Source organism: Xenopus tropicalis, chromosome 9 (genome assembly GCF_000004195.4).
Source record: "Xenopus tropicalis strain Nigerian chromosome 9, UCB_Xtro_10.0, whole genome shotgun sequence".
Taxonomy (NCBI): Eukaryota; Metazoa; Chordata; class Amphibia; order Anura; family Pipidae; genus Xenopus; species Xenopus tropicalis.
Window position 1 is genome coordinate 5,962,847 of NC_030685.2, and position 16,378 is coordinate 5,979,224.

Consider the following 16,378-nt stretch of genomic DNA (forward strand, 5'->3'; position numbering starts at 1 on the left):
GCACCGAGCAACGGGGCGTGTAAGGGAGAATGGCCAGTCTGGCCCAGCACCGAGCAACGGGGCGTGTAAGGGAGAATGGCCAGTCTGGCCCAGCACCGAGCAACGGGGCGTGTAAGGGAGAACGGCCAGTCTGGCCCAGCACCGAGCAAATAAGGGAGAATGGCTAGTCTGGCTCAGCACCGAGCAACGGGGTGTGTAAGGGAGAATGGCCAGTCTGGCCCAGCACCGAGCAACGGGGCGTGTAAGGGAGAATGGCCGGTCTGGCTCAGCACCGAGCAACGGGGCGTGTAAGGGAGAATGGCCGGTCTGGCCCAGCACCGAGGTTGCTACCTGTCTAGGACAGTGTGTGACACATCCACAACACCCTGCCAGTAGAGCTGCCCCCCCCAACATGTTAAAGGTTAACCCAAAGTGGGGGAGTTGCCCGCTTAGTGCCAGTTGGCCAATCAGCAAGTGTTTAACATTAGGTATAGCCTGCCTTCCCTTAAAGCAGTGGGATGATAGTTCCAAGGTTCAGTTTCTAGTCCCATTTAGTAGGAGGGCGGCCATCTTTAGAGCAGTCACTTTGCCCAGCCAAGATCCTTATATGGGAGAGGAGATTCGCATCCGAGGTACCTTATAGCCTAAGCTTCCATTTGTATTGGGAGTTCATCTCCTGGGAGCCCATTGGTGCATTCTGTGCCAGTGTGGGGAGACAGGCCTTACCCAAGGGCTTCTCTGTGAAGGTGCAAGCACTGAACATGACTGGTTGTCTTCCCCTTTAAAGGACAAGACAATATTTTTTGCCCAATAAAAGAAAACATAATTCTAAGCAACCGTGCAATATACATTACATTTTGACTTATTTGTATATAGAATTGCTATTAGAAGTAGTATTTGTCCTTTTCGATTCCCTGCCCTGAACAGTGTAACACAAGGCAGACCCGAGTCACTGGGGGGGGGGGGGGAAAGACAGACCCACCCGACTCGCTGGGGGGGGGGGGAGACAGACCCACCCGACTCGCTGGGGGGGGGGGGGAGACAGACTCACCCGACTCGCTGGGGGGGGGGAGACAGACCCACCCGACTCGCTGGGGGGGGGGGGAGACAGACCCACCCGACTCGCTGGGGGGGGGGGGGGGAGACAGACCCACCCGACTCGCTGGGGGGGGGGGGGGGGGGGGAGACAGACCCACCCGACTCGCTAGGGGGGGGGGAGACAGACCCACCCGACTAGCTGGGGGGGGGGTGGGGGGAGACAGACCCACCCGACTAGCTGGGGGGGGGGGTGGGGGGAGACAGACCCACCCGACTAGCTGGGGGGGGGGGTGGGGGGAGACAGACCCACCCGACTAGCTGGGGGGGGGGGGAGACAGACCCACCCGACTAGCTGGGGGGGGGGGGAGACAGACCCACCCGACTAGCTGGGGGGGGGGGGGAGACAGACCCACCCGACTAGCTGGGGGGGGGGGAGACAGACCCACCCGACTAGCTGGGGGGGGGGGGGGGGGGGAGACAGACCCACCCGACTAGCTGGGGGGGGGGGGGGGGGGAGACAGACCCAACCGACTAGCTGGGGGGGGGGAGACAGACCCACCCGACTAGCTGGGGGGGGGGGGGGAAGACAGACCCACCCGACTCGCTGGGGGGGGGGGGGGGAAGACAGACCCACCCGACTCGCTGGGGGGGGGGGAAGACAGACCCACCCGACTGGGGGGGGGGGGAAGACAGACCCACCCGACTCGCTGGGGGGGGGGGGGTAGACAGACCCACCCGACTCGCTGGGGGGGGGTAGACAGACCCTTGGAACATTGCAGTTGCTCTTGAAAGCAGCATTTGCTGAACTTCTTGTTACTTTAAACATTTACCAATAAGTTTTAAAGCACTAGGGTAGGACGTAAGACAGACAGACACACACTGGGGGTTACTTTTCAGCCTCTTTATTTCCAGAAGTAATAAGCAAATGCAACTACATTCAGAGTAATGACAAAATATACAACACAAAGATTCACATTAAAATGCAGAACCGGTGAACGAATGACATTGCAACTAAAACTGGCGGCGGTTCTGCCAGGTTACACGTGACCCCTTGTCGGAACTCACAGGGGTTCAACACAACACTGGAGGTTAAGTGGTTAAAAAGAAATTGTGGTTCTTTAAACGTTGAATTTGATAGAAATGTGAAAGAAAAACTTAAGTGGGGAAGGCTTGGCCTTCAGCAACACTAAATGGGCGGCAGGCCCGCGTCAGGGCGCGAGAGGAGGAGGAATGTTTCTAAGCGGGGGAGGGGCAGGGCGGGTCTAATTGTGAACGAAGCGCAGGGCATCGACATTCTTGCCCCCGTCGTGCAGGAAGGGAGAGAGGTACGGGTAGAGTTTCTCCGTGAATGTAGCGCTGAACGTGTAGATGGAGGTCATGTCGTCGGCATTATAGAAGGAGATCTGCCCTCCCTCGTAATCCACGTAGACGCCAATCTTACGGGGGTGGGAGGCCAAGGTCAGAGCCTTGGATGGCGACTCCAGCGCTTTGTAGGCGTTGCCGTTCCTCAGCCAGATTGCCCAGTAACCGTTCTTTGGGTTCAGCTTGATCTTGCCCTTGCGGTTGCTCGATTCGCTGGCCATCCCCACGTCCCAGGCCGTCTTGTCCCCCACTTCCACTTCCCAGTAATGGCGCCCCGACTCGAAGCCCTGGGAGCCCAGCACCAGGATACACTGGCTGAAGCGTTTGGCGTTGTCCGGCAGGGAGAGCTTGTTCTCCCCGTATCGGACGCTCGTCAGCCCCTCGGACAGATGTAAGTTGGGATGGGCAGAATTTGGGTCCAGCAACATTGGAGTCAGGCCTGAGGGAGAAACAAACACACAGGTTTAAATCAGGAATAAACAGGCACCAGTCCTAATTAATCATAAACACTAATTGGTCCTGGTTTTACGGCTTCACCCTGCTGTGCCATTAAAGGAAACTAAACCCTGCGGCTCAACCAAACGTTACTCAGCTGTTGCTGGACTACAAATCCCAGAATAATGTAACATATAATGAAGGGTGAGGCATGCTGGGAGCTGTAGTCCAGCAACATCAGGGTTGTATTCTTAAAGCAATATTGCACAATAAAACTTTCCCAGCTCTCTAGGGCCCGCATTGGCAGCATTGAAATGCAAAAGAATCCTCCAATGAGAATCCCAGCTGATCTGTATAAATCTGGCTCCCTGTTCTCTGTTCCTGCAATTGGAGTTGGGAGCATTAAGTAGTGCTGGGCGGTATATACCGAACACCGTTTTTTTTTAAAAAAAAATGATAAAAATTTTTAACTTACCGGCATACCGGTGTGGGCGCCTCCTGGCAATTTTTCTTACTATTTCCGGGTTGTGCGCGCTGACGTCACGTGCGCAACCCGGAAATAGTAAGAAAAATTGCCAGGAGGCTCTGTGAGCTGTCGGGGGTGCCTGTGGCTGCCTGGCCCGTAAGGTTTATTTATGTGAAGGGGATGGGGGGGTGTTTGGGGTTGGATGGGGGGTGTTTGGGGTTGGATGGGGGGGGTGTTTGGGGTTGGGGGGGGGGGGGTGTTTGGGGTGGTCACCTAATCATGCATGGGGAAAAAAAAATACCGTCAAATACCGTGATACCGATATAATAAAAAAAATACCGTGATATAAATTTTTGGTCATACCGCCCAGCACTAGCATTAAGCACAGTTTCCCAGCACTGAACAAGTCTGTCCCTTTATCCCCATGTCTGATTCCTGTGCCATATAATGAAGGGGAAAATGACATCATTATCTCTATATGTAAGATAACAACAAGATGGCTGACAGTGCCGGGGAATCGGCATTCTCATTGGTCAGTTCTTCTGCATCTAATTGCTTTTGGTAACTTCTATCGCAAAACTAGGGGGCGCAGTGGAGCAGTGATATAGTTGGGTTTACCACCCCTTTCAGCAGCCCAGGGGCAGGGAGGTGGTTGTTCCAGGGGTGTGTGTGCAGCAAAAACGGAGGGCAGTGGGTGGTAGCGGGGCACAAAAGTACTCACTGGGGACAACCAGAGACTTCAGCTCCTTCCACATGATGTACTGGATGGGACCCTTAAATGTCCCCTGGCACAGCTCCTTGGAAAGCAGGGTATTCCCAGTTGACACCACGGCTCTCTGTTGTTCTTGGCACCTGTAAGGAAAGGCAAAAGCTGAAAGACCAACTGTATATGCTGGTTCCTACGTTAGGGGGCCTAACATTAACCCTATCTGTAACAATGGCCCCTTTATTGGAGCTCCCTATAGATCCTCTCAGGTGCCTGTCTGGGTTTCACATGAGGGGTGGGCGTGTCCTAACGGTCCCTGCCAGAAGCACAATAGGAGGGGGAGAGCCAATCACAGCCCTGCAGTCACACAAACACAGACTTCAGTTCCCTATCAGGTCAGCCTAGCTGCTGATTGGTTCCTATCCTACAGTGCCGACGGCCCCCCTGCACAGCCTGGGAAAGGAGGCAGCAGGAAGTGGGCGGGGCTAGTACAGGTTTAGATGAATTTTCAGCCCAAAATAATACTTATTAAAGCCCATTCCTTCTATATTTAGATGAATACAATGCATGTAACTGTGGATTTCAGGGCTAAAAACCATTTGTCATGGACGCCGACAGGTTTGTATTCAGCAGGCAAAACGGCACAGGACTTTTACTTACTTGTCAATGAAGGTTTTGATGTCCTGTAGGATAAAAGGAAAACCGGATTAGAGTAAAGTTGAAGTATATATACATACATATACATCTCTATCTATATATCATCTATGGCACAGAACTGCAGATCTCTTTGCATTGCAGATGTGAGTGAAACCCCAAATGCCAAGCCGCTCCGGGGGGGGGGGATCAAACATACCATTAGGAATGAAATGGAATCGGTGTCCTCCATCCTCTCATTTGCCAGGGTAATGGTTTTCTTGATGGCGTCCTGGTTCTCTTGCATTTTCACCAGGTTATTTTCCATTTCCTTCAGCAGGCTCTCCCCCTGCTCCTTCAACTGCTCCAGCAGTTTCTCCTCTCGCTCCCTCAGGAACGCGTGGAGCTTCTCAAACTCACTCGTGATGTGCTCCTTGTACTGGGACATGTTTTTCTAAAGGGGGAGCAACAAATGAAAGGGGTCAGCAGGACATATTGATGCCAAATTTCTGCATGTGAGCATAATGGCCTCAGATATGTCATGATATTTATGGGGCTGTTTATCTCTAAATGACACTGTTACACAGCAAATAATTCCCTCTGCCATTTAACATTTTATTCTTGAACCAACAAATGTATTTGTAGCTGTAATATTGGTGTGTAGGCGCCATCTCAGTGCATTGTGCCTGAGTCTGAGCTTTCAGCCAGCGCTACACATTAGAACTGCTTTCAGCTAACCTATTGTTTCTCCTACTCCCATGTAACTGGAGGAGTCCCAAGCCAGACTTGGATTTCTTACTATTGAGTGCTATTCTGATACCTACTGGGAGCTGCTATCTTGCTCCCTTCCCATTGTTCTGCTGATCGGCTGCTGGGGGGGAGGGGCGGGATATCACTCCAACTTGCAGCGCAGCAGTAAAGTGTGCCTGAGTCTGAGCTTTCAGCCAGCGCTACACATTAGAACTGCTTTCAGCTAACCTATCGTTTCTCCTACTCCCATGTAACTTTAGAGTCCCAAGCCGGACTTGGATTTCTTACTATTGAGTGCTATTCTGATACATACTGGGAGCTTCCTAGTACATCCCCTTTAAAGGGGTTGTTCACCTTTGAGTTAACTTTTGGCATGATGTAGAGAGTGATATTCTGAGATAATTTGCAATTGGTCTTCATTTTTTATAGTTTTTTAGTTATTTCATTTTCAGCTCAAGAGCTCCCCAGTTTGGAGTTTCAGCAGTTATTTGGTTGCTAGGGTCCAAGTTACTTTAGCAACCAGGGAGTGGTTCGGATGAGAGACCGATATATGAATAGGAGAGGGCCTGATTAGAAAAGAAAATTACAAAAAGTAACAATAACAATAAAACTGCAGCCTCACAGAGCAACAGTTTCTGGCTGCCGGGGTCAGTGACCCCATTTGAAAGCTGCAAAGAGTTTGAAGGTGGCGGCAAATAATTCAGAAACTATAGATAGGACCAAATGAAAAGTTGTTTAAAATTATTCTTTCCATAACATACTAATGGGCGTGTTTACTACTATATCACTGGTGCCCATAGCAACCAATCAGCAATTAAGATTTGAACAGTCACCTACAAGTTAAAAATCAAAGTAAAAATCCGATTGGTTGCTATGGGCAACATCACTGTTGATAATTATCGCCCATCTTAGTAAACACGCCCCTAAAAGCTAAATTAAAGGTGTACCGCCCTTTAAAGTGCTAAGAGGCTCACTTACATTGTGTTGATCAATCTTCTCACTCTGCTCGCTAGACAGCTGCTCCGTCACTTTAAGGGAGGCTTCTAGAGGCGCAACGATGGCAGAAAGCTCTTCCTATATACAGGGAAATAAACCGCATTAGCTTAGAGCAATAACAAAGCATCCAACTACTGGGCCAGATGACTGGGCACCCTGGGAACGGGCAGAGATACGGGCGCAGACATACCCTGTACACACCGACAGCGTCCAGGATGGGCAGGAAGTTATGGCTGGCGTGTTTGAGCGAATCGCGGCAGATGACACAGCCCAATGTGCCGTCGTCCTTACAGTACAGCTTAAGGCGTTCGTCGTGCTCAGAGCATTTCTCTAGGGGCTGCGTCTTCTTCTCCACGGGCGTTACCGGCGTCGCACACACGGCCTTCTTCACCAGGTTGGCCAGAACCCGGTTAATGGTGTACTTGCGGTCGGTGATGGATTCCTTGCATTCGGGGCAAGCAAAGGAACTCTGCCCTTCCCACGCCTTGTCGATGCAGCTGCGGCAGAAGTTGTGACCGCAGGCCACCATCACCGGATCCTTGAACAGCTCCACGCACAGCGGGCACGTCAGCTCTTCCGCAAAGTCCCCGGCAGCTCCCAGAGTGGACGCGTTTTTAGAGGCGTCTTTTTCTTCCACCTTCGCTTTCTACGGGAACAAAGATATATTTTTTTAAAGGGCAACTAAGGTCAGAGGAACACGTATGACACATTATTCAATATGACTAAGGAACCTGGCATAGAAGTAATGCATAAATAAAAAGCCTGTGTGTATTATAGCTCACTTGCGTGTATACCGTGTATGAGGCGTCCCACAGAGCAGTTGCATTTATTTTGCATATTAAAAATCAAGCAAATAAACAAAAATCAAAATCTTCCTGTGCCTTCCCCAGAGCTTGGCACGTAAGGCAACATTCACGCTCGATTTGCAACTGAAAGAACAACAAGAAATGGTAATGAACATTCTGCAATCAGCTTAGAGTGGAAGCGGTGAATCATTCGTGAACGCCACGCCCACTCCAGCCACGACAGCCAATCGTCTTTCTCACACCAGCTGAACAAGTTTCTGACACAGACAAGTGCTCTTTTATTTGTATAAAGTTTAATGCAGGAAAGCAATACAATCATAATCAGCATTTTCAACACGAACGCAGCAAAGAAGGAATAAGAACCAATACAACGAAGATGCTATATTTCCATTTTTTTTTATATATCCGGCCAATTTTAGTGCTAAATATGAATAATGGAGGGTCAGCTGAAGCTGGGCTACCAGTTGTGGGTATTAATGCTTGAACTTCCCAGGGCTCTTAGGAAGCAGCATCATGGCTTCCTATCACAGAGCTTGGGATTGGAACAATATTCTGTAGGGCCGTTAATTACACACAACGAATACTAATAAAATTGGCCAAGAAATGGAAATCATAGGAAGAGAGCAATACCGGTGGAATTCACCGTGTGTAGGAAACGGTATGATAGGCAATAACATACCCACTGCAATAGTCGGTGCCAGCGGCACAAAAAGGAGCATCTCTCAAACAGATGCCAAGGATAAAGAGGCAGTGCTGCAGTATGGAAACCAAAACTGCCAGCTCAAAGCATACCCTTCTCGTAGGCACGACCAAAGTGGCACTTGGGTATTAATCGCTGCCAGATGCAGGTTGTAAAAGTAAAAGCTCCTTTAGGGTTTCAATAACAAAAATACAGTAAGAAATAACCAACTGGCTGCAAAAATAAAAAAAAAAACCTGTAGCGGAGCATTTCCACTATCCACGCAAGGCCAATACGGTGACAATATGGCCAGTCAGGGCAATTAAGGAAATCCAAGTGGATTTGCCGTTCAGACTTTCAGCATTTCACCCCCCCCCCCCCCCACACAGCTGCCGTATTACTGGACCAACACGTATGAGCCATGTTGGCTCCTACAAGGTCTAGTTTGCCTGATAACCGGATATTAAAGTGTCCGGCAAGAACTGGCCAGGGAGAAAGTCCCAATGCAAAAGCAATGGAATCTGGCCTCAGATTTTTGCCTCAGATAAGAGAGAGGGCAAAATGTACCATCAAAAAATGCAGAAAGATGAAAGGCCTGCTCCCGCTGGCAGAGGTACAGAGGGGAGCTTCGTATGTTCATGTGAGAGTTAGGGGGGTCAGCGGCACAATGTACGGCGAAAGCTGGCGCAGTTATTTGGCAAGAAATGAACCTCACGTTACCTTCGGTTCGGGCTCGGGTTCCTCGAGTTTCCTCTTCTGGGGAGTCTTAGAGTCCGGCTGCTCTGTGCTATTGGTCTCCTCTTGGTCTGTGCCGTTGGTTTCACCCTCCTTTGGCGGTTTGGTCAATACCAGGCGAGATTTGTCCACCCATTCGTTTTGGCGGCGGTTCACTGCAGAGAGAGCGAGCTTACAACACAATTTCACAACAAACCATGATGGGTGCTGGGGGTATAATTGGGATATCCCTTACTTACCGTTTGTCCCCAGATGCATGTATATGGGCATTAGGACACATACGGCAGCAGCTCCGTACAGGCACCACTGATTGCCACAAGGCAACGGAACACAAATTGTACAGAATTGTAAAAGGAAAATAAAAATGCAATACACCCAGGGAAAGGTTCTTTATTTTGCTGTTGGCAGATATAAAACTAACAGCTATACTGAATTCCATTCACAGGTTCAAACCACCTCATTGAATTCCTCTTACCACCGATGGGCAAATGGCCACCGACAGTAGTTTAGCCCAGCCCCAATGCCTGTGATTGGGGGGTGCAAATCATAACCAAAGATGACCGGCTGAAGGTGCCAACGATGCCCAGGAAGGGACACTGGCACCCATGTGTATGTATATATCTAGATTTATTTCATATTGCGCTACTTATGTACACTTTCCCAAAAAAGCTAAAATGTGTCGAACAGACAAACAGCTAAGCAGCCATGGAAATAAACCAATATCCAGCTGCGACCATACCTGGAGGGATATCCACCCCCCTCCCATTGGTACAGTCTCCACATGACCAAGTGATATATTCTCGGCCAATTCACAATCACATCCACCGTTTATGTGGGAACTAATATCCCACATAGATAACGGCTCCTTTCTGCCTGCGTGGCAAACAGGTGAAGCCATGGCAACTGCAGAGCTGGCAGATTTTATAAACCTTAAAAGCTTTTTAGGGGCAAATTTGCCCCAGCGATATCACTGCCACCAAAGGGCACCCCAGACATATTGCTGGAACCCATGTCATGGACTATATATTCCATGTAACACAATGCCATGATATTAATGTTTAGATCCCACCCCTGCAGACCAGTATCTCTGTTCCCATCATGCACTGCTGCCGAGGCTGTGGTACGTCTCTTACAAAGCAGAGAGCACAGGGCCAATGGTAGTGGCTCTACGAGACAAGTGTCCTGCTTACTGTACATACGGGCCCCCCTTACGGCACTCGGGGCACTTGTCTCCCAAAGCTTTGCTACCAGAGAAAGTGTTCTCCGCTTAGAAAGAAACCCAACACAGTCAGAGCAGCGGCGGAACATATGAACTGAGCCACCAGAAGGGGGGGCAGCAGCTGAACAATATCTCAAAAAACTGGATGTTATGACAAGAATACTTGCACAATAAATAGCATCTAAAAATGTAATAGTTCCCCTTTAATATCGGCATTTGTATTGTAAGCACGAAATGCGCCTAATGCTCAGGGCACAGACATTGCGGCCTCTGCAGCACGTTACTCCTTCCGCGCGCGATCACGGGACAAAGTCGACTGAACAAAAAACGAATATATAAAACTGTGGAAAATGCGAGCGAGCGTGTGAATCTAGAATAAAAACGACTAAAGTGTTTGGCTCCAATACTGGCGCCCCCTAGCGTAAGGCGGCCGCAGAGCGCTACTTACACCCCACGTAATGCACATAATACTCCTCCCTTCCAGCTTGCTTGTTGTACCGGGTCTTCACTATCTCGGCATCATCTGCGGAACACAATAAGGAGACAGTCAGAGGATTGATACCATGGGATTCCCGCATTCACAGTACCACCCGTGTCCCCTACTGGCCCCTCCTACTTTTCTCCTGTATTCCCAGGCTGGGCAGGGGCTTAAAGTGGACCTGTCACCCAGACATAAACAGCTGTATAATAAAAGCCCTTTTCAAATTAAACAAGAAACCCATCCATACCCATTATAAAGGCAATTAAAAATCCCAGCTGTCAATCATATATTGCCTTACCGCCTTTATGCCTTAAGCATTGGGGTGGGGCAGAGAGTTACTTTCACTTTCATTTCAGAACTTCTTAGATGTTGCTGCATTCCTCACATTCCCCCTCCCTCCTCACAATCTAATTGTGTAACCAGTGCATGGATATGGGTATCGGGTATCGGCCGCTCGTTTCTGCCCATACACGGGCTGATTAGCTGCCGAATCGGTCCAAGGGACCCATATCGGCAGCTTCTATCGGCCCGTGTATGGGGGCCTTAAGTAAAGTTTATTTTGCTTGACAAACACAATAGAAATCAATTTGAAATGATTTCTTAAGGTGACAGGTCCCCTTTAAGGAGGCCATAGATGACTCAAAACACTGTTTCATGCTATTTTCAGACTGTGTGTGGGCTCAGAATTACTGTTCCGATCATTTATGTACCGTGGTGATCGGACAGGTAAGATAATGTTAGTCGGATAACGATACAATCTGTGCATGTGCATCAGATATCCTTGTGGGATCAGACTAACCTGTCTGACCAACTAAACCAGTTGCCATGGTAAAAAAAAAATCATGGCGATAATTCAGAGCCCACACAATCTGAAAATGGCACGAAGTGTAGTTTCATACAATCATATTGGTGCTTGTATAGCCAGCTTTAGGTGGGTAATATCGCCAATTAGATAATTCAGCCCTACGGCCAAAGGCATTGTCCAATCCGACGGACATTCAAGTCTGCCCAATTGAGATCTTGACAATTTTAGCGCAGATATTGTTCAGGTAGGCCCATACATGGACAGATAAGCTGCCGCACTAGTCTGATGGACCTTTAAGGCGGCCATACACGTAGCAATTTCGATCTCGACGTTCAGGGCTGAATCGTCAGATATGGGGGTAGAAACAATAGAAATTCTACCTCCTTTTGCCGAGTCAGCCCTGAACGTAGATTTTTCTCAGATGCCTTATCAAAATCTTTCAACTTGGCCAATCGACCGATATCCAATCTTTTGCTATATCAATTGCCTTGTTGAGCCGCCACACACACACACACACCAAATGAGGTTTCATACGATATCGGTGCGTGTATGGCCGGCTTTAGTCACAAAGCCCTTCCAACAGCACAGGGTGCTACTCCCCACCTAGGAGCATGGCGGGCTGAGTATAAACAGACCCCCCCCCCATGAGGGACAATGGAAAAGAAAAGTATAAATTCAAAGGGCCCTGTGCATCCCACAGATAAACCTCTGCATAAAAAGATTTTTTTGTGTGTATATTATACACACACACACATATATATATATATAACACACACACAAACACCCTATGACTGTGTATGAGCCGCTGTGTGTGTGTGGGAGATGTAGTTGCACTACAGCCCTCCCCCTCAGACAAAGGCAAGCAGACTTACGCTGGGATCCATCAGCCCGCTTGCATGGGTAAGTGCTGCCCACATTCACCACCAGCACCTCCTCGTCCCCTTGGTCTCCATCGTCCGCGCCTTCGTCCTCCATGTCCTCTTCCTCCTCGTCACCGGCAACCGAATCCTCCACGTTGTTCCCTGCCCCCTCCTCCCCGGCGGGAACGTCCTGCTTGGCGGGCTCGGAGGCGGCGGACTGCGCGACGGAAGCCATGGCTGAGAGCGGGTTCTGCTGAGGCGAGAGGCACAAGATGGAGACAAGAAAAAGCGGGGATCTCTGGGTAAAACCGAAAGAGGCTGTAGGGCGCCTGCGCAACTGATCTGAAGGGGCGGAGCTTACCGTGGAACTTGGTCCTGTTGGTGGATTGGTGCGACGTCACGCAAGAGCCAAGCCCCGCCCCTAAAAGCACATGGTGGCGCCATTGTTTGCGCTGCCGCTCAGCCCCCGGCTGTTATTGCTTTGTGCGCCATTGTTTCTATTCATGTTTGGCGGTACATACACTGCATTCCCGGGTCACTACATACTATATACAGCACAGCCACTAGTTCTTTGGGCTATATACAGTATATACCCCATAAAGCCCCTAGTTCTTTGGTTGTATTATACTGTATTTACCCCATAGAGCCCCTAGTTCTTTAGCCTATATACAGTATTTACCCCATAGAGCCCCTAGTTCTTTGGTTGTATTATACTGTATTTACCCCATAGAGCCCCTAGTTCTTTGGTTGTATTATACTGTATATACCCCATAGAGCCCCTAGTTCTTTAGCCTATATACAGTATTTACCCCATAGAGCCCCTAGTTCTTTGGTTGTATTATACTGTATTTACCCCATAGAGCCCCTAGTTCTTTGGTTGTATTATACTGTATATACCCCATAGAGCCCCTAGTTCTTTAGCCTATATACAGTATATACCCCATAGAGCCCCTAGTTCTTTGGTTGTATCATACTGTATATACCCCATAGAGCCCCTAGTTCTTTGGTTGTATCATACTGTATATACCCCATAGAGCCCCTAGTTCTTTGGTTGTATCATACTGTATATACCCCATAGAGCCCCTAGTTCTTTGGTTGTATCATACTGTATATACCCCATAGAGCCCCTAGTTCTTTGGTTGTATCATACTGTATATACCCCATAGAGCCCCTAGTTCTTTGGTTGTATTATACTGTATATACCCCATAGAGCCCCTAGTTCTTTGGTTGTATCATACTGTATATACCCCATAGAGCCCCTAGTTCTTTGGTTGTATCATACTGTATATACCCCATAGAGCCCCTAGTTCTTTGGTTGTATCATACTGTATATACCCCATAGAGCCCCTAGTTCTTTGGTTGTATCATACTGGGGAGTGTGGAGCCAAAGCATTTCAGGCCTTGTCTGCAATACTCGGGCGCTGTATCCGTTGTGGCCGCAGGTGTTGGCTGGGTCCCCTGAAAGAGGAGCGGTCAGCAAGGAGCCGAGTGCAGCAATAGCGCTGATGCCCAGGCGGCGTATTGGTAAGCTGGGAACCGCACCATTAGTCACCCGAGATGGGGGGACCGGCAGTGTCACGGCTGTGACAGAGTCAGAGGGAGCTGTGGAATCAAGGCCCTTAGGGGGTGATGTCCAAGCGTCCGCAGAAATAAAGATAGAGAAGGGGGAGTCTCCACCAGAGGTGCCTGACAGGGAGGGAGAAGGGAGTGAGCCTGCGCCCACCTCTCCTATAGCTCCAAGTGTAACCCCTGAGCCTAGTGGAGTGGACTGTGAACCCCCAGTTGAGCAGCAAGTCCCTAAGGAGGAGGGGATAATAACCTCCAGTGTGTCAAATATGGAGGGAGAGACCCCAGAGGGGGTAGCTCTGCCTTCTTATCAGCAGGCCCTGCTTAAAGGGGATCAACCTTTAGCAGGGGCCATAGGGCCATATAGCAGCAGTACTCCTGGCTGGGAGGAACCCTTGAAAGATGATGAGGATGTGTTCAGCCCTCAAATCTTCAAGCTGCCTGACCTCTTTTACGCTCCTAGGAAAATTCCCAAAGAGGAGGAAAAAGAGTTTTGGGTGCTGCCTGGCAAAGCTGACCCAGATGTGTTCTGTTGGGTGTCACGCATTCAGCGGGTCATCAATTACAAAATATTCAGGCTCTGGGGCTATTTCATGCCATACGCACCATTGTGGGTGTTTGAAAAGATGGAGGGTCTGCTAGACGAATGGATCATAGCAGAAATCTCTGCCAAGGAAAAGAGGGCAGGCACTGCCTTGCATCACTTGGATGTGAATAAGAGGATGGCTGCATGGAGATTTCTCCGGGCCTTGGAAAAAGAATGGTGGTGGGGTCGCACCGTGCTGCGCCACACAGTTTACAGCAGTGGGAGGAAGAATCCCAATCCAAAGTATTTTTTTCTAGAGGTTGCTCTGCCCAATGGGGAGAAGGCTAGAAAGCCACATCCAAATTACTATGCTCCATACGAGGACATAAAAATGAGGTTCAGCTACATGGTGTAAGTGGCCTCAAGTGGCGTGTTAACCCCAGGAGGGGCTTTTCAGTTGCCGGGAGTAGCACCTACGGTTTGGTGTGCTCTCAAGGAGAGACTCACTTTCCACATGGAAGGAACTGTTGGGGGTGGAAGGAAACCCACACCGCAGCCAGCCGGATGGCCTGGAGTGAGGACTGCTCCGGTTGAATCCCAGAGGGGAGCTGAAAGAGTTAGCCCTGGAGGGCTCCAGTTTAAAAGTTATCACCAGTCGGTGAATGTGCAGGCCCAAGGTGGGAGCACCTTGGGATTTGGACTCCCTCAAGGAGGAGGGGAGGGCCAGGAAAAGTTTTATTTTTGCTGAAAAATAAAAGTGTTATTGATTTGGGCAATAAATTGTCCTTTTCTTCTTTGGGTGTGTGAAATGTCTAAAGGGGATAGAGACTCTTATGGGGACTTTCACCAAGACTTTGGAGGGTGGGAATGTTGTTATGTCTCACTTTTCCTTTCCAGTTCATCCATTGTACCCTGGCAGTCTCCTGGAGGAGCTGTGAAGCGTGATGTAACCAATATGGTAAAAGGTATTGTGTAAGATTTTTGGGTTGTGATGGGATGTGTCAGCCAGGAGGTGACAATTTCCAGCAGGGGGAGAATGTGGGGGTTTCCCAAAAATGGGCCCTTAGGACAGACACCCCTAGGTAACAGGGACACTGGGATGACTGGGTTGCTAAATAGTTAACAGGGTGTATACCTGTAGTTCGGGTTATGGCCACAGGGTGGTGCATAGGCCCATGTAAGGGGTTGCAGCCATGTGCTGTTAGGCAGAAATATTGGGGACTGCTCCAGTAAGGAGTACCCCAGGTACAGTTAAGATAGAAGTTCATGTAAGAGATCATTCTAGGAGTGATATGTAGGTCACCAAGCTAGAATGGGCGGATATTGCCCCTCCAGGAGTGGTAGTGAGGTTAAGACCTCCCGGCATTACATCGGCCGGAGTGCAGGGCCACAAGTGGCTAGGTAGGTGGACAAGGTCACCGCTAGTCCAGGAGGCTGGATCTGAGGGGGCTTAGGCGTGAGTACTGGGGTGGGCTGCCTGTGGTGAGGCTGCCTAGCGTGAGTACCGGGAAGGACCCCAAGAGGGGGTGCCTTCTGGCCTGAGTACCGGGGAGATCACCTAGAGGGGACACTTGGCGCGAGTACCGTGAGTTGCCCAACAGGAAAAGGTTCTCAATGAGTAGTAAGGAGGAAAAGCCCTGCATGCTGTTTGATTTGTATATGCCACTGCTGGAGAGGTCCTGCCTGAATAAAGCACGTATCTGATTCATCATATAAACTGTGTAACTGGATCTTTCCTGCGCCAAGGATCACCTACCTGCCGGTAAGCAACTACCCCAGGGAGGGGCAAGGTACCGGGGGCTGTGTGTGGATCCCAAGCAGAGGTACTAGTGAAACATTAAGTTCCCAGGGTGTGGGTTATAGTTCCACAAGATCATCCCTGGGTGGAGGCACGCCTTTAAGGGAGAAATCCCTGTTAACCCCCATAGTAAGCGGGGGCTCAGGACTCCTGTAGCGCCAAGAACAAGTAATCAGCAGGTAGCAGCACAGAATAACCAAAAGTGGGCTACATTTGTATGGCTGCCAGGCCCAGAATGGAAGTTCAGGCCTAGGGGGGGCTGGGTTCAGGCCTAGGGGGGGCTGTTTGGGCCTCTGTGTACTTCAAATGCCAGAGCCTATTTGGAATCCAAGTCCAGACCTAATAGCTTCCTTAATAACATTTGCAATTAGTCCTCTTTTTTTTTGCCCCAATACATTTTCTTCAGCTCCAGTCTGTTATTTAGTTGCCATCTGTTTGCTACATTCACTGCCCTCCTCTTGGGGTATCAAAAATACATTTACTTTAAATCCCACCCCCCTATAAAGTGAGCTATGAGGAATGGACCAAGCACCTCAGA

General features: G+C 49.5%; 1 protein-coding gene across 1 annotated transcript; it reads right to left on the minus strand.

The window, feature by feature from the left end:
* Positions 1-1,903: 1,903 nt before the first annotated feature.
* Positions 1,904-12,233, minus strand: xnf7 (Nuclear factor 7). The gene is given in 9 exon segments (NM_001171536.1): positions 1,904-2,818; positions 4,002-4,132; positions 4,647-4,669; positions 4,840-5,073; positions 6,348-6,443; positions 6,556-7,011; positions 8,571-8,740; positions 10,253-10,327; positions 11,963-12,233. Coding segments are annotated over 9 exon segments (1,947 nt in total). The 5' UTR covers positions 12,186-12,233; the 3' UTR covers positions 1,904-2,279.
* Between the last annotated feature and the right edge of the window lie 4,145 nt (positions 12,234-16,378).